The sequence below is a fragment of the Vanessa atalanta genome, chromosome 19 (assembly GCF_905147765.1).
Source record: "Vanessa atalanta chromosome 19, ilVanAtal1.2, whole genome shotgun sequence".
NCBI lineage: Eukaryota > Metazoa > Arthropoda > Insecta > Lepidoptera > Nymphalidae > Vanessa > Vanessa atalanta.
Window position 1 is genome coordinate 5,171,415 of NC_061889.1, and position 27,611 is coordinate 5,199,025.

The window sequence follows — 27,611 nt, forward strand, 5'->3', positions numbered from 1 at the left end:
TTACGAACCGTTAGTTGACCAGCTCTTTGAGACATGCAGTTTTCGGGATTGTGTCCTTACCTTTATCAATCACTTTTATACAGGCTGTTTTTGTTTTTTTTTGTTATTTGATTTGACTTTTTTTTTTAATTTTTATAATGAAATTTTAAGAAAGTTATTAGTAGTGTAGTCATTTTATACGTATATGTTATATAATACTTCACGTTTGTAAAAACGGTTTAAAGTGTCTGGTATTTATTTTAAAATGGCAATTTTAAAGTACAATAGTAACATTTTTTAAATGTTACACTGCTGGAATATGGCGTGCTCTCCTTTTTGAGGTTTGAATAATTAATAATTTAATAGAATAATTTTTGAGGTATAAACACAAATTAAGCGCATAAAAATTCAGTGATGGTTGTAAGGGTTAGGTTAGTTCGAATAAAATCTTCTTACAACTGGGCTAATTTTCTTATTGTTGTTATTATTAGTTATTTATATTTTTCTGATGTAATACTAGTAATATATGTTTTGTAGAAGTAAATTCCTTTTGAATAAATAAATTTAGAGACTTTAGAGGCTTTAAACTGACCCAAAAGATTGGCCTAATTTCTACCACATGCGAAATTATTATGAATAGTAACTATTTACTTACTAATTAAAGTATATAAGTGCCTGAGTAATTTTTTATGTAAATATATTTTAACGTTTTGTAGTTATTAATGAATTTTATAATGTATATAAATAACGATGTAAATTTATGAATAAGGAATAATTTTGTTGCCTTGCAATTTTTCGATTCCCGAGAAAACTTTTTCCTTTAGTATTCCCGGACAGACTTTTCTTTATTTTCACTTCAAACAACCGTTGTTATGATTACAAGTTCTCAGTAATCATGACTAAAAATTGACGTAATATATGGTATGTTATGGTTATCATATTATGAAGTACTTGGTCATTTTGTTATGTTTTTCATTGAGATAAGATATGGGAAGTGTTCCAGTGTGCGATTTGAAAACGATTCCGTAATACGATTCAAGTATGTTTCTTAACGATTTTCCTTATTAATCTTATGATGTATATCGATATGACATATATATTTATTTCATTTTATAATTTTAAATTAAAACAATACAATAGAATAATAATAAGTAAGTTGAACACCGTTTTATTGTAGTAAGGTATTTTCACACACACCCTTTACAGTGTCACCAGAATGCGCACGCGCATAAAACCGTGGCTGCAGCGCGGATCCAGCGCAATCGCACGCACGACGCCGCGCCGACACAGCCGTGAGTATCCACATGATACACATACGTTTATGTTACGATATACACGCGTTTTAAATACATTGTTGAAACATATTAACATGTGTTTTTAAGTGTTTCTGTAAATATTTCACCTTGCAAAATTATATATATTTTTTTTATATTTGAACAGAATGAATATTGATTGATATAGTTTTGGAAAGTGAAAATTTTTTGTAAGTGAAAAGTAATTTTAAACGATGTTCTTATAGTGTATATATTTTTTTAAATAGCAACAAATATCAAGTGAGCCGAGGTTTAAATGTAATATGTTATTCAAAATCCTAATTTTATTATAAATAAACTCTGAATAAATATAGTTTTTTAAATATTTTAAACGTGAACTTATTCACGTTTAAAATATTATATATACGTATAATATCTAAAATTATAAATTTAAAAACGATAATCTTAATTATTTATAAAAATATATTTTTTAAGCATATGAAATTTTTATGAATTTTAATATCTAGTTGAATGTGATGTAATGTTAAAGATTTTTATAAAACATTTTATCAAGGAGTCATTTTTGTGCCAGTGACATTTAAATATAAAATCTACCAAAATTAAATAATTTTAAATCAAGGACATTTGTAAACCTCGTCTAAACTAGTTAAATATGTCATTAAAAATAATTCATTATGGTTTTAAATGGCATTTGTGATGTTTCCTTTATTGAATGTGTTTTTTTTTAAATCATATTATAAAACATAATTACCAAATATTCGATTAACATTTTATATTTACATAAAAAAATGTACTTACCGTAACATAACGTACGGGTCAATTAAAAAACTTCATTTCGAAGTTGGTTTAATTAAAAATATATATTATATGTACCAAAAACAATTACTAGGTTAGTAATATAATTTCGTTTTAATCAGAATATTTTGAAAATAATAAATAAAAGATCTCGCTCATGTGGTTACGCTGACGTGACAAAGAAATCGGTATGTCACGCACAAATGTCACGCAAAATATCAATTATCTTGCTTTGCTCTATATATATTTTTTTTATAAATATTAATTTTATTAGTTTCCTAATCGATTTCATGAAAGAAAAACAATTTGTTTAGTTTATTTCTCCGGATCATACTTCAAGACGTTACTTGAACATACTTCAGTTCAGTTTTTTTTAACAAGTCTTGTTTTTAAAACAAAATCAACAAAGGCAACAAGTATGTTATATTTTTCAATTAACTTCAGTTTCAATTATGTTTATATATAACATTTCTATTTATAAAAATAATACAATTATTTCTTAGTGAAAACATTACTATATATGTTAGATTATATATAGGTACAATATTGAACTTAAAAAGCGTTATATAAAATTTTGAATATACAAAAAAAATTACAACACAAAGTATCAATAAAAGAATATATAACACGCGTTACAAAAAATATTAACGGAAGAAATCAAAGTGGAAAATAGCAAAATTTTATGTTAATTTTTATTTTCTTTTGTCCTTACATTTATAACTGTACTGAATAAAATCTTTTCAAGGGATAACCATTCCTTTTATTCTTTGTTTCCTTTTGTCATTATTGTATCTGTAACGTACAATTTATTTCCTACCAAGACAAAACAGTTACAGTGAAAACAAATCAAATAAAGTAATAGGATGTAACAAAAGACAGCCTTATCGTTTGCAGATTATTCTTTATCTGTGTATTGTCTGTGGTACCTGTTGAAAGGATTTAGTCTAAACACAAAAATAAAATGTTTTTCTTCAGGATATCTCACATAATTTTGTAACCATAAATATCGTACTAATTTATCACTGATGCTCAGTGAAAATATCAATACTAATTTACCAATTTCCCGCCATAACGCGTAACTGTCACTGTTCATGTTGCCAGATAAAAAAAGTAGAATATTATAATATTTAATAAGTGTGACAGATACTCATCGGTATTCAGTAATAAAAACAATAAACTGTATATTATCTAATAATGAGTGTTATATGCTGAATTTGTTGTTAATAAATAAAGTGAATGCAACGTATTATTAAGCTTGCATGTTATAAAAGATAAATGTTCCATGCGAATAATATGTAAAGTTTAACCCTTACGATAATCGCATTTGTGGTTCTCGCCCTCACGCCACAATTATTAATTGTAAACATTAGTTAAGTAATACGTTACCGTGTGAAATTTCATTACAATTTTAAATAAACGTTCTCGTAACTCGTATTTTGTATTCGTTTGTAGGTTACGTTGTATACTTTAAACTTTCGTGATATGTAGCATGTAGCATTCGGTTAATGTTAGTATTTGCGCGTTTTAACTGGGACCTTATTTATAATTTTATTAATATTGCGATAGAGTTCTCTGTCGGTGATGAGATTTAGTAAAGATTCATTACATTACATACATACATCATCTATGCATATTTGGTATTTTTTATTATGAAAGAAACACTTTAATAACACAATAATTTAGCTTAAATTGGGGCGTAATATTAGTGTATTTCATTAATTTTTAAATGATTTAAAGGCTATTCTGATACGTATACTAATCATTAATATAAACCTCGATCGGTATATAGAATATAATTATTCTTGAAATTCCATATTCCGAGAAAAGAGGTAGAAGACAATTTTTAATTTATCAATTTTCAAGACTAGCGAGCCTGAATTGGATATAAAAGGTAACGGTTTTAAATCTTGGCTAGCACGGAATTTTTCTGTCATAAAATGTATATCTAAAGATTCTCTGTAAAGGAGAACCACCTTTATTTATCACAAATAAATCTGTCTTAAAGCGTGGTTCCAAAGATAAAATATTTAACCTAACAGGAGAGTAGGCTTTTAATTCAACAGTGGAAATACTTGTTTTACTTTTATTACTTACACTTGGCTAGCACGGAATTTTTCTGTCATAAAATGTATATCTAAAGATTCTCTGTAAAGGAGAACCACCTTTATTTATCACAAATAAATCTGTCTTAAAGCGTGGTTCCAAAGATAAAATATTTAACCTAACAGGAGAGTAGGCTTTTAATTCAACAGTGGAAATACTTGTTTTACTTTTATTACTTACACTTAATAAATAAATATGTAAACAGTAACTTAGTCATAAAATAAATCAGGTAGGTTACTAAAGTTTCACTTTTGGTTATCGACCTCAAACACAAAGGATATCGACATGAGCACATCTCTCATTTGTATTCACGTGGTGCGAACACCATAGTATGATAAAGCCTTGAGGCTTGGGAACGACACCTGGTGTTGTTTGCTATTCTAATATTTGCATGATATTATAATTTAAAAACAAACACTTTTGTTTATTTTTAAACAAACGCTTCTAATTTTAAAATCGTTTAAAATAAATCTATTAGATCTCTAATTGTTCCATAAATATCCGATATTAACAAACAAATTTGAAATATGGATAAACTAAAATTTTTTTTTCGAAGACACTTTTGGTAATTTTTAATAATTTTTTTCTATTATTACAATAAAAATCTCTGATTCTTTCTCTTAGCAGGGTTTTTATATATACTATGTTGTGTTCTGAGGATATTTATTTAAAATTTTATTGTTTCGAAGTAATCGAACTCGACCTCTGACTTGAATATTGATCATCAGTCTATCGGTAGTGGACAATTGCTGAACAAGTATGTTAAAGGAATAGGATATAATTTATCATAGATTTTATGCATTTGTAGTTTGTACAGTGAATTAAAATAACCTTTCGTAAAAGTTCCATTAGGTACCAAAACTTCCTTTCCTTTTAAGAAACCTTTGAGCTTTTTAAAACGTGCTACTCTGGTGCTGCTGGATATGCTAGAATACTATACGATACATGGTAATTAATCACGATGTTTACGCTCGACTTCAAGCACGAGACAAATTATAAACACATATAAATCAGTGGTCTTTGTTCGGATTTGAGCTCGCGACATTAGGTTTAGATATATTTTACTGTAGTAAAACGCTCTAACGGAGTAATGCTCTAACGGAGATTTTTTTACCCATTTGCTTTTTTAAGGCCTAATTTCAATGCCCGTTGGCTTTGATAGACCAAGATTTTTTTCCAATTTGGGCCACTTTTAGAAATCATAGATGCCTCAAAATCAAAATCAATAAGCGATATAATAAGCGATTAAATCCTTAATATTTTCATAATTAATATCTTTTAGCGGCAGATAGACGGTTATGTATTCTTGATTTATTTTCTTATTAAAAACTGAAGACGTAACTATTTTATAACGAATTCAGTTCGAATTAAAACATTGAGACCGCTTAGGTTAAAGTGCTTGATAAATCACGATTGCTTCGGAACAAATGGTTAGAACTGTCCTCCTACAATAGCTTCTACCTTATAAATATTTAATTAGAGGCTGCTTTCTTTTAAGCTCTTTTATTAGTTCGTAAAAAGTGCATTTTGTTAAATTGATAACATTTTAATGTTGTTAATGTTTATATAAAACAAATTAAGTTAAATAAGTTAATAAAATGAGGAAGGAAAGTTTTGCCATTCAATAAATTTATGTCTTATTTTAGAAACCCTTGATTAATAAGACTCGATAAAAGATTATATAAATGACACAAATGGAGTTAGCATTTGTTGATTTCCATTCAGAATATTTTTTTATGGTATATGTAGGTTGACGGATCACTTGTTGGTAAGTGGTCACCACTGTCCGAATTGAAAACCTTGGGAACTAAGATGTTATGTCTGTGCTTGTAGTTACACTGGCTCCTTTGCCCATCTAACTGGAACACAACAATACTCCTGTTATTATTATTACTGTTTACGGGCTTGTACAAAGTCTACCTCTTAGTGATACTGAGGGATACTGAGATTCTTGTCGGTCCTTCTCGGCAGAATCTACATTGGGAACCGGTGGTAACTTTAATTTTTATTTAAACTTGTAAAATGACGACTCAGAAGTGCTCGTAAGACTACTTGAATGAAGTATTTTTTTATTTGATTTTGAAATAATTTAGTCTCTTAAATAAAATCAAAGTAAGTATTTTCTAGAGTATATTATTTGTGATAAAAGAGGTCTATTTGATTCTTGTCTGATTAAAGAGAGGCTTGATATCAAATAAACTTGCTTTAACGACGTCTCTTTGCAACTTCAATTGAGAATAACCGCAGCCATTGCCTACAAAAGAGAATTGAGGCTTTCAATATTTCTATTGTTTGCTTTTGTTATTGCTGTTGGAGAAATAAAATCTATTTTTCAACTAAATTGTAATACCTATAGAAACTTTTTTTACAATATGAAATTCAATTTTTTTTTTTTTCATTTATAAAATTTAAAAATCATTGTTTATTATGTAAGTGAATGTATTGAAACTGAAAAACTAATTCTTTTTACATTTATATGTTAAATTAATATATGGATTCGAAAATTTACAATACATTTATACTTATAAAAACAATATCTACTAATATTTAACTTCAAAAGTAATAATGTCATACATTAAAAAAGTTTACCCAAAAAATATTATAATAAAAATGTCTATTAAAAAAAAACATTCATACCTTCAAAAGCGCCGTCAGAGATATACAAAGATTTATTGTTCCCTGTATTTTATGCATTTTAAATTCAAACAATGTCTTATCGATTTGTTTTCCTCGTGACGGCAATTTAAATATTTGCTTAAATTGCGTATTAAAAAGGAAACGTACATTTGCTTCCGACTCTAGATTTTTATTGAAATTGTTTTAAGGATGTTCTTTTGTTAAATATGGCGCATCACATGCCAGATAATCCGGCAATAAATCCTTAGCTATAAGTCTTCTAAATCAAATGCAAGAACAGCATGTCCGACAGAAAGCGAACGCTGGGTGAAATCTATTCACACAGATAAGAAAATATATTTTGAAACCACAGATACACAAATGCATTGGTATTTATTTGAAATATATTTATTATTTTAATGAAACCTATTTCCTGCGACTTTTACTGTGTTAAATTTGGATAATATGCATTAGCTTCGTATTCGTCTCGATATAGTACGATTGATATTCATTTATATTTATAAATTAGCTTGAATATTTTGATATAACATGAGGACCATTACAATCGATTTTAAGCAAAGCAGTCTAACCACCCATAGTATACTTATACAATTTTACGATATCGAATACTTTGCGTCTCTTGTTATGCGTTTGTTCAAATGTACTCGCAGAACTACATAACCAATTTGCAAAAATATAATATTTACGTAGTTCGTTTTATTTTTTTAAATATAATTAACGATTTATAATGGCTTTGTGCAAGAACGTTTGGGTTTACCAGGCTCTCATGACACACTACCGCCAAACAGAAATACTTAGTATTGTTTGTGTATTGTTGTATTGTGTTCCGGTTTAAGTATGAGTAAGCCAGTGTAACACAAGGGACATAACATCTTAGCTCCCAGGGTTGGTGGCACATTGGTGTGATGTAGGGAATGGTTATAATTTCTTACAGCGCCAATGCCTATGGGCGGTGGTGACAACTTACCGTCGGGCAATTAATAAAATTTACAGAATACTATTATACTAATGAGGGATGAAATATATTAGGACCCCATATGGTGTTGCCAGACTTTGGCAATATAACAAGCAGTAAATATATAGCTGGGGTTTTAAATTTAGGCCAAAAGGGAAATGGGGCCCATTAATAAATAGCTTTTTAATTTTTAATTTAAGTAATTTTAATTTCTGAAGATAGTAATGTGTAATTCGTTTATTTAGGTAGTACCCATTTAAAAATAAGAGTTTTTGTCAGTTCCACCCTATAATGACTGTCTGACTGATAAGAGTGGAAGTTGTTATTACAAATTTCCTTCGTTTTTAGAGCTTATACATTTGAATCATTTTTTTAGCAATTTATTATAGTTAAATAAATTTAAAGTTTCTGGTCACGGGCTTTTTCTCAGTCCATAGTCCACCATGAGGGCCCAGTGCTGGTTGAATAAACAAACACTTAACTTCGGAAAGTCAGAATTGTGAGCCGTGAGATTTAATTTTTGCGTTGCAGTTCGACAGTTTCCGCAATAGACACACTTTAATTTTAATTCATATTTAATTTAAATATGAAATATTGTTATTAAAATGACTATTTTTAATGTTTCATATTCTAAACTATTATTGTTAAGTTTTAAACAAAGGAAGTTTACGATTTAGTTTGTTTCCAATACGAATATTCTAAAAGTAGAAATCGTACCAGAGACAAATCTAAAAATAGGTACGAGGATTGATACAAGCAACCGAACTCTGATTGAGTTTCGCCTGTATTAGGGACGTGGGTTTTAGTAGAATAGCATACAGCGTTGGCGGAAAGTCGGTCAGTAAAAATACACGTATTCTAAATTTAAATATACCTAATGAAATTTAAAATTGGAATTCGAGTTTCTTTGTTTATATTGTGTTAATGTTTTAAGGAGCTAAAATGTAAATAAGGATGCTTAAGAAGAACTTGTAATGCATTTCTGCGGTCATGGATTGTTTTAGGTATGACTGACTAGACTAGGTCAGTGGGTGGACGTATGTAGAGTATACCGGTATACCGTTAACGAGATGTTACCGTTATACAAGTACTTATAGTACCTTATACCTAGTTATATGATTAAGATAAACGTCTTCACATGCTTGTGAATTGAAAAATTAGTACGACTGTATTATATTAGAAACTTATGTTTTTCTAGAATGTTAATAATTTGAGATAAAAATTAAATTTTTTAGTACTTTAAAAGAATTGTGCAATACTTGGTGGTAGGCTCGTCTGAGTAGGAACTACCACCATGTATTCTATCGCCAAGCAGTAATTCTTAGTAGTGTTGTTCAGCGGTTTGATAGATAAATAGGGCAGTGTAACTACATGCAACTACATCCAAGTTGCCGAGGTTGTTTAAAACTTTCATACGCCACCAATGTTTATAGGCAGTGGTGACCACTTACCATCAACTGGCCCTGTCAAATAAAAATAGCAAGCTGTGAGATCTGAGTTACAAACTGATGCTGCGAAAATAATTAAGAAAAAAAAAGAGACAAATAAGGTTTTAATAACATTAATGCATAATTAAATAATATTCAATAATAGACGTATATTTTACCATACAAGGTCAACTAATCGTAATAAATCGAAATGAGAAAAACTCGGTACAGGCTTGTTGAGATGAAATATTGACCTAATTTACGTAGGAATCTATTACGAATAATTATTTCAGTCAAAAGCTAAAGTATTAAGTTAATGTGATGAAATATTTTCAGTTGAAATATTTTAGATTGCTATTAAGGCAAGAATGTTTTCTTGAAACAATATTTTACTAATTTTATATTTCGCGATTGCGAATTCAAAGACAGGAGAATACTATTTATCCTAACCTACTTTCACGAGAAAAACGAAAATAATCGCGCCTTAGTCGGTTCATTCTAAAAAGATATTTGTGATAAAATAAGATTTTCCTTATATTTACGAATACGAAATTTATTGTTGTAAAACTAAGGATAAATTTTGTTTAAATATATCAAAAATTGTTTTAAAGAGAAACGACGATTATTATCTTAAATATATGAAATTTTAATTATTTTTTATTTTCAGGTCAGAATGCGAGTACTACTATTGACGTTGGCCGTCCTGGCTGCATTAACTTCAGCAGAATGTAAGTCTAATTAAAATAAGTACCCTCCTTCTAATTATAAGAAAAACTGGTTACGCTGTTTCTAATAGGAATTAAATTATACTGTATTTATAAAACGTAAGTAATGTTTTTTTTCTTATTACATCATTTTGTGTTTGTTTAATTAGTAATTTATTTATTTTAATTATTGCGGAAATATAACTGGTTCAAAGTTTAATTTTTTACTTTAATTATACATTAATTTTAAACATACATATTAAAGGCCGGCAACGCACCTGTAACCCCCCTGGTGTTGCAGATGTCCATGGGCGGTGGTAATCACTTTCCATCAGGTGAGCCTCCTGCTCGTTTGCCCCCTATAACATTAAAAAAAAAAACATTTTTATAATTATCGATGACTGATTTTTACTAGACACAATAATGTTGGATAAGCATTAAACCTTCTCAAAAGGAAGAGAGGTCTAAGTCCACCTATGGGGGCATTCATAATCTATTACTTTTATCATTGAGATTTGTTTTGTCATAGTTATATTTCTATGATGTTAGTCTATGTCATTAGTCGTAAATTTTGATTTTAGATTAAACGATGATATATACAGTCTTAATTTGTAAGTTATAGTTTAGTCTTACTGCGAATCCATATTAAACTTAATGTACATAGATAGTGGTGAGACTTGTAGACTGCTTCTGACGTCTTGCCGAGCGAGATGATATCTCCATTTATCCATGGGTTTAATAATAAGTAGTTTTCATAGAAATAATAGTTTTAAACCAGACAAAGAATACCGTATATAATTATAGGATTCCTTAAAAATAAAAAAATAAAATTTAAACGAATTCAAGTTTAGATAAGAAAATAAACTTATATTAAGAAGAACTTAGTTAAAGTTGTATATATATTTTATTCTTAATTAAACCGTATAAAACGCAATAAATGCAAATCATCTTATGAATAAACATTTCTCAGCACTAATCTCAGTTCTCAAAATTGAATTAAAAACTCAACTACAATCCTTGTATCGAATAGAAATTGTTACTTTCGTAATCGTTTACAGAAATGTTTATAGAGTGATATTTTATTTTATTAATAATATTACAAATGTGTAAATTTTGCGTTTAATTATTTGCGTATTTAGTTACCCAAGCTGCTATATTTCTGTAAAGTTTTATAGAGATGTCGAGTACGTTGTAAAAGAGGACGTACTAGTTAATACTTATTTCAAAATATGCTTTCATGTATCTTATGTGTCACAAGTAAGGGCTTGTGACATAAGTGTGACTTGGTGGTAGGGCTTAGTGTAAGCCCGTCTGGGTAGGTACCACCCACTCATTAAATATTCTACCGCCAAGCAGCAGTACTCAGTATTGTTGTGTTCCGGTTTGAAGTGAGCCCGTGTAACTACAGGCACAAGGGACATAACATCTTAGTTCCCAAGGTTGGTGGCGCATTGATGATGTAAGTCTATGGGTGGTGGTGACCACTTACCATCAGGTGGCCCATTTGCTCGTTCGCCTACCGATATCATAAATAATAATAATAATATTTACTATTATAATCAAATCAAATTTATTTTATTCAAGTAAATTTTACACTATTTTTTGCCTAAAGCGAAAAGAAACATCAATAAAGTTGCAATATATAGTGTATTTTGAAATTTGAAAGTGTTAAATACAGGATTTTTCAGTCCAGGATTAATATATTTGTGTTAGATAGCTGGTTTGTGTAAGATCACGCTGTGATCTACGGAGCTGCTGAATTCATACGTATGTTTCTCAACAGCGGACAGCAAAGCGCGTATAGTATGCTACTTCAGCAATTGGGCGGTGTACCGGCCGGGCGTGGGGCGCTATGGCATCGAAGACATCCCAGTAGAAATGTGCACGCATATTATATACTCATTCATCGGTGTCACGGAGAAGACTAACGAAGTTCTAGTTATAGATCCTGAGGTAAATATATCAGCTCAACTATTCTTTATCAGTTTATCTATAATAATAATATTACAAAAAGAGGAAGTAATGCTGTCTGCTACGTTTACACGGTTAAACCACTTTGATTTAATTTGGTAAGAAGCGAGCTTGAAACCCAAGAGAGGACATAGTTTTCTTTTTATATCTAAATCCACGACCACCCAACCAATATAAGAGCCAAGCCGCGGACGAAAACTAGTAGTTTTATAAATATAAGTGTTAGTTGTTTTTAACATTTTAAATTATAATCTTCTATATATTTTTTGTATTTAAGTATCTATGAAGATATATCGAATCATTAACAGCCTGGGCTAAGGCCCAGCAGTGGGAGGTTCAACTAGACCTAAAAACCTCAAAGGGAGAGGCCCTTTGAAATTTGGAGCATATTCCACCATGCTACTCCAATGCGGGTTTGTGGAATACACATGTGGCAGGATTTCGTTGAAATTAGACACATGCATGATTTTCTTACGTTGTTTTCCTCCACCGCAAATTCAGTGTTCTTGATGCACGCGTTCTAATCATCTCGGCTTACTGGGCCATCTCGGCTTATTTAAATCGAATGTTTTGAATACAAGGATTGTGCCGAACTAAACTTGTATAAAAGAGAAACAACTAAGTTTCTTGCCATTTCTTCCATATATAATTCGTGTCGATTCTTACTAGTCGGTAGTTTTTTTAACTGTCACATTTATTTCATATAAATCTATATTATTCTCAAGAAAATGAATTTGGAGGAATTTTCAAATAAAATTTTCTTCAGCACGTGTAACCTTAATGCTTTAGAATATACTAGAAAGTTCGGTAATTCAAGAAAATAAGGGACTAAGCCTTTTCATTACCTTGTTCCATACGAGTCTTGTATGAGCTACTTTTTATGCCTTTAGTACTACCTCGTAAAACACCAGCAGTTAGAGTTTAAATGTAGAAGCTTACAATGTTCACGAAAGAGCTTTGAGACTTTTGTCAGTAAAAGGTTATTTAATGGAATGTATTGTCGGAAATCATACAATGAAAAGTTTATATAATAAGCATTTTTATGGGCTAAGTTAAAGTAAATAAATGTGTTTAAAACAAGAAAAGGGGATAACAATAAAATGAAGGCACGACTCGTATGCCGTGACGTCACACGTGACGCTCTCCTATGCCGTCATGAATCCTTTCCGCCGCCATTTTCTACTTGTGTGCGTAGCGTGTATATAGTATATGCGTAATATGTTTAGTTTTTTCATATATTATTTCAAAAGTCATTAATTTCAATGTTTCACATCGATGAGATGTAATGGCTACATTTCTTTTATTCAAATACTTTTATACGTTAAGCGGTACGTTAGAAGAAATTGGCCAAAAACGGATTACCTTTTTTTAAATCTAAAAGGGAGAAAGTTCAATATAAAGCGTTGCAATTAATCAAGGAACCTAACGTTGCCCGTTTCAAGTTATTTATCGTTACTGTCTAGAACGGATTTCTAGACGTTTGTAAATAGAATTGTTTAATTACTATAACTTAATTATAATTTTCATCTCATTCTTAACAATTTTGCAATGCCTTTAATTATTGTACGCTTGGAATTTTGCTCGTTATTTGAATAAAAAAGCCTGTTTTTTTTTTTACTTTGTGTACTCGCTTTATATTTTTAAAGATTGTTTTTGATTATTTATAGGACAAATTGATTTCTTAGATCGTAGATTAAACACATACAGTGTTATTTAAGTTAAGTTAAATCGATTTGAGAACGAAATTTTAGATAAAGGGCTTTTGAATTTCTTTTCTTGCGTTTATCTTGATTAGAATTCATGACTCCTATTTGAAATGAATATACATAATAATAATAATAATAATAATATATATACTGTATATACCTTTTTATAAAGTCTAGATATTGCATTTTTTATATTATTATCACCATCACCAACTTTATTTAATGAACTAGGCCATGTAAGGTCACAAAATACACTCAGAGTATTTAGGCCCAATTAATTTCAATTTATCGTATAAAATAATATTAAAAATGATATCTTAAGATGATTTTTTTCTTCAGCTCGACATCGAGAAGAACGGTTTCAGCAACTTCACAGCCTTGAAGAAAACTCATCCTGACGTTAAGTTCATGGTAGCGGTGGGGGGATGGGCCGAGGGTGGTTCCAAATACTCCCATATGGTTGCACAGAAGTCTTCGAGAATGACCTTCGTAAAGAGTGTTGTCGGTTAGTATTATTTAATATTATTTTAGCTGATACCAATTTTTATTCGTATACTTTTAGATATTGTGTCTGTTAGGGCGTGTTAGGAGTATGTATTTGATTTCTATGGAAACGCACCACATAAATCTTTGAATATTACTGGGCATGCGCTACATTATAAAAAAATATTTGAACTACTTAAGATTAGTAAGAAGAGTTTTAATTTAATACATATATTACTATATTTTATATTATATAAAATAAAGGGTTCGTTTGTTTGAAATTAACGCTCAAGATTTGCTAGTCCGATTTAACAATATTTTTTGCATGTGTGGGCAGTGCAGTAATACTTATATCGAATGAAACCGTGCGGTGCAACTAGTTTATTAAATATTTTACAAGTTAGATATATTTTGTATATATAAATATTACCCTAAAAAAAGACTATTACATTTTAGACTATTACATTACGATATAAGAGAGTTTAAAAAAAAAAATTATTTTTTGTATTTAAACGCTTCGCATATGAAATTTAAACGTCTGCACATATAACGACTGAATAGTTTTTTATAAGCTTCGTTATAATGTAAGGGGAGGTACAAACAAAATACATCGCGACATATAACATAACAAATAACGTACAAATATACGACCAGGGTATTAAATATTTTCTTACCATATATTTGGGGTTTGAAATAATCGAATTCAACATTTTTATTCAACTATAACAAAAGCTATGTGTGCGTCAATATGGTGTCGGAAGAACAAAGGCCTAAGATTAAGATTACTGGCAATATGTACGTGTTTTAACTGAGTAATGGTATTCCGCATAGCTGTGCCAAGTTAAAACGACGGCTTGATGTTGAAATTTTACATGGATAAAAAAGCTTTACTTAGTGAAACAGCTTTGTGTGTCTGGGTGGGTATCTCCCTCATTAGATACTCTACCGCCAAAGAGTAATGCTTAGGATTATTGTTTTATGATTTGAAAGGGATTAAGTTATTGTAACTAGAGGTTAACTAATGGTTAATAGCGCATTAGCGATGTAAGAAATGTTTCATATTTCTAACAGCGCCAATGTCTAAGGGCGGTGGTGACCACTTACTATGTCCCCTAGGCGGACGGGCTTCTTTTGAGGAGAGGTTTACGTTAGGTTGCAGTTTTGATTATTATAGTCTAGATACTGTCAACGTTGAGAACGCGTCGAAAAAAATGAGGCAACACGCGCACTAGTCAAGTCGAATGACGTTTGACGAGTGTCAAGCGTAGTTCACGCACACTACGGCAGTAAACTTGGTCCGTTTGTTTTACTGTTTTTATAATGCGACACTTTTCTCAGGTTGGACTCTGATGATGGCTGATATTTATCCGACTAAGGTTTCCTCATAATGTTTACCTTTAGCCTAGCACGAGGCAAATTCCGCGAATAAACATAAAAGCTAATGAAAATGCAACGGCCTTTTCCCAGACTTAAACCTTGGGTTAAGATTCACGTGTATAAGCCACTATTAATATTATTATATGTAAATTATACTTAAACAGCCCAGTATTGAAAAGCAAAATGATGTATCGGACAAAATTCGGTGATTTAAAATATCCTTTTACGTAACTATTGTATAATAATTATGTATTTATATTAAATCAATTGAATAAATAATGTTCAATACAAGTCGTATAATATCAGAACGTATACTTGCATGAACAATGCGGTTTACAATTCGAAAAGTATATAATACCCTGTACCTCAACATTATTGGATAAATGCCATTTGGATATAAAATAACCAGCATGCTATCTTTGAATTGTATAGTGAAGGCAGTGAGGTATGTGATTAAAATAATGCCTAGAATTTGCATTCAGACGTGACTTCAAGTCGACGGGAGCAGAAGGGAATTTTTATATGCAAATGCACTCGAACATAGGCTATTCTAGAAGTGATAAGTACGCTTTTAGAAATAAGCAATTTTAAAGACTTATATTTTTTAATGATTCCGTTATATATTTTCAAATAAGAATCTTATATAACTTATTTTAAAGTTTAAAATATAGTAAAACAAAGATAATTTAGGCTAATAACCGTACTTTATACTATCTAGCTTAACTTGATGAGCCGTTGATTCGTGTTAATGTTCTAGAAAAGTTAGTGCTTAACTTAATGAGCTAACGTCTGAAGAATGAGAAGATTTAACGTTGACTACTATTGTTCACACTAAAGGACAGGCTTAAAATTCGTTTAGAAATATATTAGAAATGACTATTTAGGTCATTTATAGCAGTGAATACAATTGCTTGTTATAATGTTTATAATACTGTTCCTGTATCTCACGGCTCCCACCTAAAATTGGTACTATATGTACATGAGTACTAAAAAATCGACTACCTAATAGTATTCATTAAAGTAAAATAACATTTTTTAGTGTTTTTTATGAAAAATAGATTAAACCTTATCACAGACAGACACTTCAATTTTGTTTATTTCTATAGATATAGATACAATAGCTCGGATACCACTGTTAAAGTCATTTCTAAACTGAATTCTTATTATTCTATAATATTTTTTATTACTGTTCCGTTATGTGATTTTTGTATTCAAATCATATTGTCGAGGAATGTCCATACATTCGTAGAACAATTGAACTGTGAATTGTATTGAATTACTATAATATTATAATTCGATAAACTTTACGATTGTTTATTTAAATGTCGACAAAGTTCGTGGCTAATGTCATCGTTCTTCATTCACTCTTTGAACGAACGAAACGAAATCATCATTTTAATCTTTCAATTACAATTGAAACTCTAAGGCTAAATATTTGAATTAATGTCAGCGACTTAGTCTTTGTGCTTAGTAAAATATCGGGCAAAAGTAATTTTTTTAATTAATTAATATTTAATTATTTAATGCTTAATTATTTTCTGATTTTTATATTTTAATTGTTTTTTAAAATAGATACAATTTAAATGGTACTACAGTAAATTAAGTATAAATTAATACTATAAGATATTAGGAGCATCACACATGATAAATATTTTCATCTAACAGCATCTAAAGATACCGAAGGACGGATCTAAAGTCAATGCTCTGAAGATTGTTACGACAAGGCTTTCGAGAGGTAAAACCTACGTAGTAAATTAAACTATCTACATCGTGTGTAACATGCTTTAGTTTTGTATTTTCTCAATAATAACGGTTTTTTTTGTATTTTTTCTTTCATCTGAATACAATTTCTCGTAACAGTCTACACTACGTTTTTATTCCTGCGTATAATTTCCTTATCTACGATATTGTATTTCAGACTTCCTCAATAAATACAACTTCGATGGTCTCGACCTTGATTGGGAGTATCCTGGTGCGGCAGATCGTGGCGGTTCCTTCTCAGACAAGGACAAATTCCTCTATTTTGTTCAAGAGTTGAGGAGAGCTTTTATCAGGGAAGGAAAGAACTGGGAATTGACAGCTGCTGTACCACTAGCTAATTTCCGGTTGATGGAAGGTTATCATGTTCCTGATCTTTGCCAGTGAGTAGATCAATTACACTTTATTTTACAATGCAAGAAAAATGTATTTATTGTCTTAAACAGTAACAGTCGTCTGTTAACATAATTAGAAAAATATCTAATTGTTTCAATACAATTCTGTAATTAACTTAATAATAGGTTAATAATAAATGTCCGTGTCATTATTACATGAAAGCAATTCTACTGGTTACGCGCAGTCCAAGCCATTGGCTTAGCCAGAATTTCATTATAACTATCACGGAGCGGGGGGTACTCTTCTACCAATATGGCTTTAGATAAAATTTTGGCATACTAATATTATTCTTTGGGGGCAACATATTTAATTGGGGGCGGTAGCAAGCTAGCATAGGTAGCATCCCTTCATTAGTTATTCTATCACAAGCAATAAGACTTTGTATAGCTGTTTTTTCAGTTTGATAGATATGTTTTTTGTATATATATCCTATATTTAGTGTTTTCGTATCCTATCCTTAAATTATAAAGGACATCGTATATTTAATCTGCTTAAGCTAATTTATATTTATGTTCTATCTCTCTAATTTCGTAAGTTTGGCCAGCAGCCAATATAAGTCTAAACAAGTTATTTTTCGACAATAATGTTTATTAATAAATGTCATTTAATTTGATTATCTGTTTACCAAACAGTAGTAAAAGTTACATAAAGTTATAGAACTGTTATTTGAACGGCCAAACTATATTACAACGTAACATTCGTGAATATTGTGGTTGCAATCGCTGCGGCGAGAGCTGAATATTTTGGGTTAACTCACAGGCTGGAATTTATGAGTTTAAAACTCATTAACATAGCAACAAACTAAAATCATATTTTTATTTAATTGTTTTTACATTACTATGTTAAATATCTTTATACGAAAGATATAAGTTACGGACTAAAGTTTGGAAACTTTGATTAAAGTAATATTTACTAAATTTACTTGATCTCAATAGTCATTGGTGCCAACCGATGACGTAATAGGCGACCAATGGGCGTTCAGATTAAAAAGAAATTACTTAATCTGATATTGACCAGCGTTTCCATAACTGGGCAGTTAGTTCATTCAAAATATATGCATCTATAATATCTGCTTGATTAATTATGTGCTTTTTTGGGGTCAACACTTTATAAATTTTGGTGATGGAAATTCGTTATTTTCTTATAGTAGTTTTGTTTAAACGTTATATGATAGACCAAATGTCAATTCTTGTGTGAGTAGTGTAGGATAAATTATTTAAGCGAACCAAAAATAATTGAATACGCACTAACTGTTAATCATAAATTTATATATGTGTCAAAACATTTTTTTGAAATATTTTTATTTTGAGCACTGTAAGATTTCAAGATAAAATAAATCTGTATCTTTGTTTATTATTTGTAGATAATAAACCTTTTAAAGAAATGTTATAATAGTTTAAGCTATTTTAATACGTTTCGAATGACGCACGTGTACAGCTTATATACAATAAAAGAAAATGTTTCAGAGAATTAGATGCCATCCACGTGATGTCGTATGATCTCCGAGGAAACTGGGCCGGCTTTGCAGATGTTCACTCTCCGCTGTATAAACGTCCCCACGACCAGTGGGCTTATGAGAAATTAAATGTGGTATGTGGTGATAGAATATTTTTTTGGTCATATCGTTGTTTGTTTATACGTAGTTTTATTTATGGTTATATAATAATGACAAAATTTTGCTTAAATAATATAATACTACATCAAGAATTGGCTAACTTTTGAGGAAATAATTTTCCAGAATGATGGTCTGAACCTTTGGGAAGAAAAAGGCTGCCCTTCAAACAAACTTGTAGTTGGAGTTCCTTTCTACGGTCGTTCCTTCACGCTATCAGCTGGTAACAACAACTACGGACTAGGAACGTACATCAACAAGGAGGCTGGAGGCGGTAACCCAGCACCTTACACTAATGCTACTGGTTTCTGGTCGTACTATGAGGTAAGTAATTTTTAATGATACTTTGCTCTCCCTTCAAATTCACTTGTAAAATGTGTGCGTTTATGTTGTAGCTACATTTCTGTAAAATAGTTATTTTTATACATTATGAAAAAAATGTACAAAAAATTGTCGAAGCTATGTTTACGACTAATATTACTACTGAATATACCTAATAATTATTATAATTAATTATTTCAAGTGAATAAGAGTATTTGTAGGTCAATATTAGTAAAAGTACGGAACTGTGAACGAATCTGGAATTATTTTATAAAATTATTATGATTGATACATCTTCCTGAACGCGTTTTGCGTTTGCGCAAGTGTTTCAATAGTGCCCAAGTGTATTCTAGTCCCTATCAATCAAAACGTGATAGGCAATTCGACACGTCTGGAAAGAGATCTATATCTATATATCTATAAACTATTAATTTATAAGCTGACTAACAAATGAATAACGATTTAATATTCATACTATAAAACGTAACTAGTGCTATATATTTCACGCAAAGTGTAAATTTTTCTACTTAAATATTTAAAAAATATAAATATTTAATTACATTATGTACTTTGATCAACAATCTTTTAACACTAAAAGATTGTTGATTAAATATATCTCATTAAATTTTAAACTAGATTATATTATGTTCAAGAGAAATTACTCTCTTAAAAACCTTATTTAAAAAAATAATATGATCATAACAAGATCATTTTATTAATGAGTTATCAAATTTCGTTTTAGCTTTTATAATTTATATAAATTCATTTCTTAAAAAACCAGCAAACCAGACCAGTTTAGATGATTTACCAAGTTTAGTTAAAGCTTCTCAGGGGTGGCAAAAGATCTAAATAAAGCAATCCAAAGTAAACCCCCTTATTAGTTACCCCTTATTTATAGTGATTAGGCAACATAAGAAAATTCATTAAAATCTCTAATTCTGCAAAAACAGTCGCTTCCCATAAATAATATAACATAATATAACATCATTATTAAAAGTTGTTTGACGACCTCCGTGGTCTAGTAGTGTGTACACCGGTTTTTATGAGTACGCCACTCCGAGGTCGATTCCCGGCCGAGTCGTTGTAGATAAAGTTTATTAGTTTTCTACGTTGTCTTGTGTCTGGGTGTATGTGGTACCGTCGTTACTTCTGATTTTCCATAACACAAGTTCTTTATGTATATGTATGGATCAGAATAATGTATGTGACGTGATGTCCAATATTTATTTATTTATTTATTTAGAAGTGGGAGGCAATACACAAAGAATGCATTTTGGATAAGGCTTGCGCTCCATATATTAAAGTTTACCATTTCCATCGGAATCATATGGTAAATTTGCATTCATGATACAGCTTTCTTCACGAAGGAAACCTCCTTCACCGCCGAGCACGAGATTGATTATTATTATTACAAACACAAATTAAGAACATTACAATTCAGAGGTGCTTGTCAGGGGTTAAACTCGAAACCTCAGTCTCAATCAATATTCCATGTTCTATTCTTGGCCTTAACCTAGGCCATCTCAGTTTTGTACCCAAAACTAACAAATATATTTTATAATTTCAATGAATTTTAGTACAAATTAACTTTTACGTTTCAATTTGCTTTCCAATTATGTCAACATTCTGGAATCTAAGAAACTAATCAAACTGATTGGAGTGCTTCTAGGTTAATAAAAATCATTATCACGTTTTTATCCATCTTATCAGCGTTGTAAGGTAGGCGACAGGTGTTCGTTATCTCAATGAGAAGTAATATCAAAATGCGTAAGAACATTAATTTTAATATTTAACAAGTTCAACCTCTTACTGTTAAATATGTATAGAGCTCGGAACAAATAACGTGTTTTGTTACAAAAAAAAAATGAAGCATTGGAACTTTCCTTTTATTTCTTTGAAGAAAATGTTTTATATATTTTAATGAATAAGTACGTTCCTTTGTTATGATTCCTGTAACTGGTTTATGTAAGGAACTAATTATTCACTCCACAAACAAATATGTATGTCGGAACACGTTTCTTTTTTAATGACACATATTTCAGAAATTGAGGTTTTTAGGACAGATTAGTTTCAATTTGTAATTAATGACTGATATTTCAAATGAGTGTTTTTAGTATATAGAAAAAATCGTTCAAGTTTGAGTGTACTCGAATATTTGTTAAGTAACAAAATGTTTGTTATCATTAATTGTCCCAATATATTACAAAATACACGACAGAGTAGTGCACAATCATCTATTAAATAAAACTATTATTTAAACAAACATAAGAAATCTAAAGATTACAATGTTCTAGCACGAATTATAATATGTTAAAAAAAAAGTTTATTAACATAAGAATTGTTAACATTAAGTGCTTAAATATATACAAATATGAATTAAAATTAATTACTGTATAAATCTTGATCGCGTGGTGTTAATTTATTTTCGTGTCTTATGTCAAATTACTTTTTTTCCTATTTGCTGTCGAAACACTTGGCCAGGAGGGCTGGTTTGTTTTTAACCCAGAAGATTGGAATTGCGATTCAACGGGGAAATGCTGCTAGCATTCTTGCCACCATTCCGCACTAATTAGAAATTTTAATATAACGTATAGCGACGTGTAACGTCAATTAGCACTACTAATTATTTGCTTATAATTTGATTTTTCCTTTATAGATTTGCATGGATGTAGACAAACCAGAATCAGGGTGGACTAAAAAGTGGGACGAACATGGCAAATGTCCTTATGCCTACAAAGGCACTCAGTGGGTTGGCTACGAGGATCCTAAGAGTGTTGATATCAAGATGAATTGGATCAAAGAGAAGGGCTATCTTGGGGCAATGACCTGGGCTATCGACATGGACGACTTTAGAGGTCTCTGTGGTGAGACTAACCCATTGATGAAACTTCTGCATAAGCATATGCGTTCATATCGTGTTCCTCCTCCTCGCACTGGCAACACTACACCAACAGTGAGTGAACGTTTGTATATAAAAACATTCTATTCCGCTTAATATGACTTCAATAACCGCTTATCATACTGTAATATTGAAGAATATAACCTAGATCAAGTAGATTGTCTTCATTGGGAATTCAGTTTAAGATACTTTGTTCATGATTAGTGTCCACTTTAAATTACGATATTACGTTTTTTATTAAGAAATAATTATACAATCGTGTGCGCCGTATTAGGTATATATTGTAGTAACTTAATTAATACAACGTCAAATAATTGTGACAGTTATTTAAAAGAAAAAAAAGTAAGTAGAGAAATTTTGTCACTTCTAACAATTTTAGGATTTATAGCGCAAAGTTTTAAAAGAAGCTAAATATACTTTGAAGCTGTCCAAAAATTCTTGTACTTCAGAGGTAAATGACAAAGTCTTATACAAAACTTGGGCCATTCACCTTATTTTCATGAAACTTTGAGTTAATTTTGGGCTTCATAAAACTTCGTCTTTTCTTGAAGGTGAATCTTCATTTTAACATTTAGAATTTTAATTAAACGCATTGATAGCTTTTCCAATGCAGCTTGACAACTCGAATATTTCGAGCAGACTTCAAAGCAATGAATATTATGGAGAGGTTCTTATTAATTCACTTTAAAATCAAATTTAATTTTTTTTTTCACGTAGACAAGTACCTTTGACTGGTACTGTTTTTCAAAATGTATGTATTTTAAAATATGAAAAAATATTACAATTACAATAAGAAAAAAAAAATTGTGAATACAAAGACATTATATTGTCTTTTAAAAAAATTAACGCTTAAGTAAATATGTAGGAATGGATTATATTTTCCGATAAATAATTCTTGCGGCAAATAATTCTCTCACGTAATCCAAACAGTGATGAAACTTTCGTTGTTTTAGAAAATATTTTTGTCTTCATGGTCGTAATATTGGGACTTAGGAAATACCGAACGTTATTGGTAAAGTTAACTAGTTAGGACTTGGACTGCTTTACAAACTTTTGGCAGAAACCTATGATCCGTTGACTCGAATCCCTTATTTGTTAGGTCACCTTTATTTCATAAATCACAAACACTCTTTAATTTTACTTTGAATATATAAATTATCATAAGAAAAAGTATTTATAAATAAAATCATGATTTGAAAAGTTTCATTAGACATCAAAATAAGCTTACATAAATAAGAAATAAAAAGCGACGTACTAGAAATATTTTTGTTCCTACAGCCTGAATGGGCAAGACCTCCATCCACACCGTCTGATGCATCCGAAGGTGCACCTATACCTACCACCACAACTGTTGCACCAGCTGTTCAAACGACCAAGAAACCTGCTACACAAACCACAACCAAGAAACCTACCACACAAACATCCACCCAGGCTCCAGTCTCGACTGAAGACACGCCTGACCTAGAGCAGCCACCTGCGGTAATTATTGTCCATTTGTATATTTAGAAATAAGCTTCTACCAGTAAGTAAGTAATAGCCTTCATATGTCGCTCTACTGAGCTAAGATCCGTTTTGTAGTGATGGTTATAGAGCTTATTACACGACGTTCCATTGCAAGTTAGATACACATGTAGCAAATTTTCATGCAAGGCTCATACAAAATTCCTCGCAATAATTCTGTCACTGGCGAACAGGAATGAATTATAAACACAAATTAAGTACTTGAAAATGCAGTGACGCTTTCCCTCGTCCCGCTATCTCAGTTTAAGATTCACATTTTCTAACAACGAAGCAAATCAGAATGTATCAACATGAGAGTAGAATGTAGATAAATTTTTCTTTGCACGTGTCGTTTTTTATAATAATATTAAAAAATAATTATTTGGACAGGAAAACGAAGTGGACTTGCCCGAAGTATGCAGCTCTGAAAACGATTATGTCCCAGATAAAAAGAGTTGTGATAAGGTAAGACTACAATGAATAATAGGCTTGTTTCCACTAATAATAAATCGGATGGCTTTGAGTTTCTAATGATTAACTATGATAATTAGTAAATAAAAAAACAACTTTTCTACAAAAATAATAAAAGATTAATTATATTTTTGGAAAATAAAATCGACAAAATGAGGCATTTAATCACGTGACATTAAACACCAATCAGAGTTGCGTGACGTCACACCTCGCGAAACAAGCGCGGAACGCTACGTTGTTGCTATCAATTATCATTATGGCAGATAAACTGGGGGTACTACTTGGTTCTGGATCTTTCAAACACTCTGCGATTATTGACAAACTTTGTTTTTTCAACATATATCTTCTTGGCATTCGAACTTCGTTGGTATACAAACTGGTTTCATGAGCACTTGTGTCTTTACCCATAATATGATACTCTGTATAATTAGTCATATCATTTGGCAACTAAAAAAATAAGAAGAGTTTGAATTATTACATTTTATAAAACGAAAATAATATTTTAACTCAAACTAATCATAAAATCCTCTTCTAGTCCTAACATTTTATAGGTTATGTGTGATATATTATATTTGCTAAATTCATTTCTTTTACTATACATTTATAAATAGATATATCAAGTTGTATTTAATACTTACATCGAAATGATCTTCACAGAAATAAATTGTGGAATTAGTTGACAAAATAAGAGCATCTTGCCTCCATGCCATTTTTAACCACTTTCGTATTTATTTATTGTTTGGTACGTATATGAATAATTTGTCTGGCGTTTTTATCGTTGTACTTTCACATAGGGGCACCATACAGTATTTATAATACGAGGAATTCATTATTTATTAAAAAACACAATTGACTGTCATACACAAACACGGCTGTTTCGCGAGGTGTGACGTCATTCAAGACGCCATGACAGTCTTGGCCTTTTTCGCGGTCAATTTCAAGTTCATTTCTAAAAACTCAAAATACTAACATAAAAAACCTATTTTTCTTAAAATAGTATATTTTTGGGGTGAAATAGATGCTAAGCTATAGTTTTAAACTAATTTCCAAATTTTGTCAACTAGCCTATTGTTTCATTTTATAAACTCGGACATTCTTTTGTGTTCAACCCTTCTGCTTGAAATATCTGACTGAGGTTATTTCTTTTCTTAACCACGACAATGAGACATTGGATTTTTTTATTTGATTAAAAGTTTTCTCATTCGTCTATTTTTTGGCAAGTTATTGCCACAACACAGAAAAATATTTTGAAGGCAAAAAAGTATCTATAATCTTTTAGTGTTTTATACACTATAAAACTTATCTATATAACGACGACTCAACATTCGGCGGTAGGGCTTTGTGCAAGCCCATCTGGTTAGGTACCACCCGCTCCTCGGATATTCTACCGTCAAACAGCAGTATTGTTGTGTCCCTTTTTGAAGGTATCAGTCAGTGTAACTACAGTAACAATGTAACATCTTAGGTTCTAAAGATGGTGGCGTATTGGCGATGTAAGGAATGGTTAATATTTCTTAAATCGTGGTGACCACTTACAATCAGGTTGCCCATTTGCCCATCCACATACCTATATAATAAAATTAAAAATCACTTAGACTAACATGTTTAACTAAAATATGTTATGTTTAGATCTTTTTAGATTTTATTTCTTATTTTTTAATAAAACAAAACATGTTCTAATTAATCTTGAGTCCAACATGACATTTGAGACTTAGAGACTTGAGCAAGAAGTCTTGGCTTTTCTTTTTACTCATAAATATGGTTATAACTTCCACCTGCGAGCCAAGTAGAAGCTATTAGTGTAGTCTAGCTGCTCAATTTATAACCAAGAAGCGTTTCATCTCCAATACTTTATCAAACTATGTCCTTTATCATTACGAACGCGACGTACTTCAGTGAACATCGATTTTAGAATATTATACTTATGCATTTAACTGGATATCCAAATAATATTAGCTCTTTTATATTGGTGCTGCCATATAATAAGTAAATATATACAATCTCCTTACTTTCTTTGTTATAATAGTATGTTATATATATTGTACAAGATTCTAGTTTCAGATATTATTATCATTATATTAACATTAATCATATCATATAATTAATACCATAATTACTTGTCAGTACTGGCGATGCGTGAACGGCGAGGGCATTCAGTTTACGTGCCAGCCGGGCACCGTATTCAACACAAAGCTGAATGTATGTGATTGGCCCGATAGTGCCAACCGGGCGGAATGTCGCGCTTAACATATGTCAAAATTACTTTAAAGTACATATTTAGACAACTGAAAAGATATTTAAATTAAATGTTACAAAAGAGGTTAATTTTATAATTGTTGTTATAAAAAAAACAAATAACGAAACATTCGAATTATAAACGCGTTTTCTTTTTTTTGTAATACTAATGACGTTCATCATTATTTATTGCCATATCATTAACTCGTCTATTGTCTTTTTATGTACTTATAAAAAAAAAACTGAAATATAATGTTTGTTTTTTTGTGTATCTTTTATTTTATAACGTAATTGTAAATAATTTAAGACAAACGTCTAAAACAGTTTCATTCATAAATTTCCTTATAATAAAATTCATTAGAATTTTGTGTTTGAACTTGTTTTACATTATATTGTCATTTTTATTAAATGAATTAAGTGAATACTCGAAATTCGTCGAAAACTGCCGTCGTATGTAACAAAATACAAAGTTGCTCAAAATTTAGTTGTAAGCTGTGCTCTTAGTTTAATTATACTATTTGTGATAACATTATGATACTGACAAATACAATCCATTCTAAAAAAACGGTTTGAAACCATTGTTAACGGTTAGAACCAATTTAATTGCATTTAAATATACGGTACTTTGCCAGTAATATAATGTTTCTATCGCGTTATTTATTGTAACGAATGAAGCTATTAAAACATTAAAATATATTTGCATTTTTAATACTGTTATCTCCTTTATACCTCTGAAGTAAATGATTCATTCTGACATTTAAATTTGAATCTTTATTAACGTTTGCGCCCTTTTAAAATTTGATTTTTAACAGTTCTATAATAAAAAAGTTTATTAAAGAAAATGTTTTTAAAACAAGTTTGTTTATATATTAATTTATAGTTTAATATTCAATTTAAAAATTTGACTTACACGTAGGTGAAGTAAAAATAAATGATTGTAATAGGATAAAAAAAAAATTTAAATTACAATTTATCAAAACATTCAGTTTATATATATATTTATATTAT

At 30.3% G+C, this 27,611-nt stretch overlaps 1 protein-coding gene across 2 annotated transcripts; it reads left to right on the forward strand.

The window, feature by feature from the left end:
* The first annotated feature begins 1,174 nt into the window (after window positions 1-1,174).
* LOC125071300 (endochitinase) lies at window positions 1,175-27,299 on the forward strand. Of its 2 annotated transcripts, none has more exons than XM_047681488.1 (11): window positions 1,175-1,271; window positions 9,838-9,898; window positions 11,658-11,827; window positions 13,891-14,056; window positions 17,330-17,552; window positions 19,032-19,155; window positions 19,304-19,501; window positions 22,155-22,451; window positions 23,676-23,876; window positions 24,288-24,362; window positions 26,493-27,299. In XM_047681488.1, the coding sequence occupies exons 2-11, from the start codon at window positions 9,844-9,846 to the stop codon at window positions 26,613-26,615; spliced, it is 1,632 nt and encodes a 543-aa protein (XP_047537444.1). In that variant the 5' UTR covers window positions 1,175-1,271; window positions 9,838-9,843; the 3' UTR covers window positions 26,616-27,299. The 2 variants fall into 2 exon arrangements, with proteins under 2 accessions (XP_047537444.1, XP_047537445.1); XM_047681489.1 differs by lacking the exon at window positions 26,493-27,299 and adding an exon at window positions 25,436-25,711 and having other exon boundaries at window positions 24,288-24,380.
* The last annotated feature ends 312 nt before the right edge of the window (window positions 27,300-27,611 follow it).

What these genes read in the sequence shown, in the direction of transcription:
- LOC125071300 (XM_047681488.1), top strand. Translation starts at nt 9,844, where the DNA reads ATGCGAGTACTACTATTGACGTTGGCCGTCCTGGCTGCATTAACTTCA. An exon ending in TTCTAGTTATAGATCCTGAG is followed by an intron (nt 11,828 to 13,890) that starts GTAAATATATCA and finishes TTTTTTCTTCAG; the next exon opens with CTCGACATCGAGAAGAACGG. An exon ending in CTTATGAGAAATTAAATGTG is followed by an intron (nt 19,156 to 19,303) that starts GTATGTGGTGAT and finishes ATAATTTTCCAG; the next exon opens with AATGATGGTCTGAACCTTTG.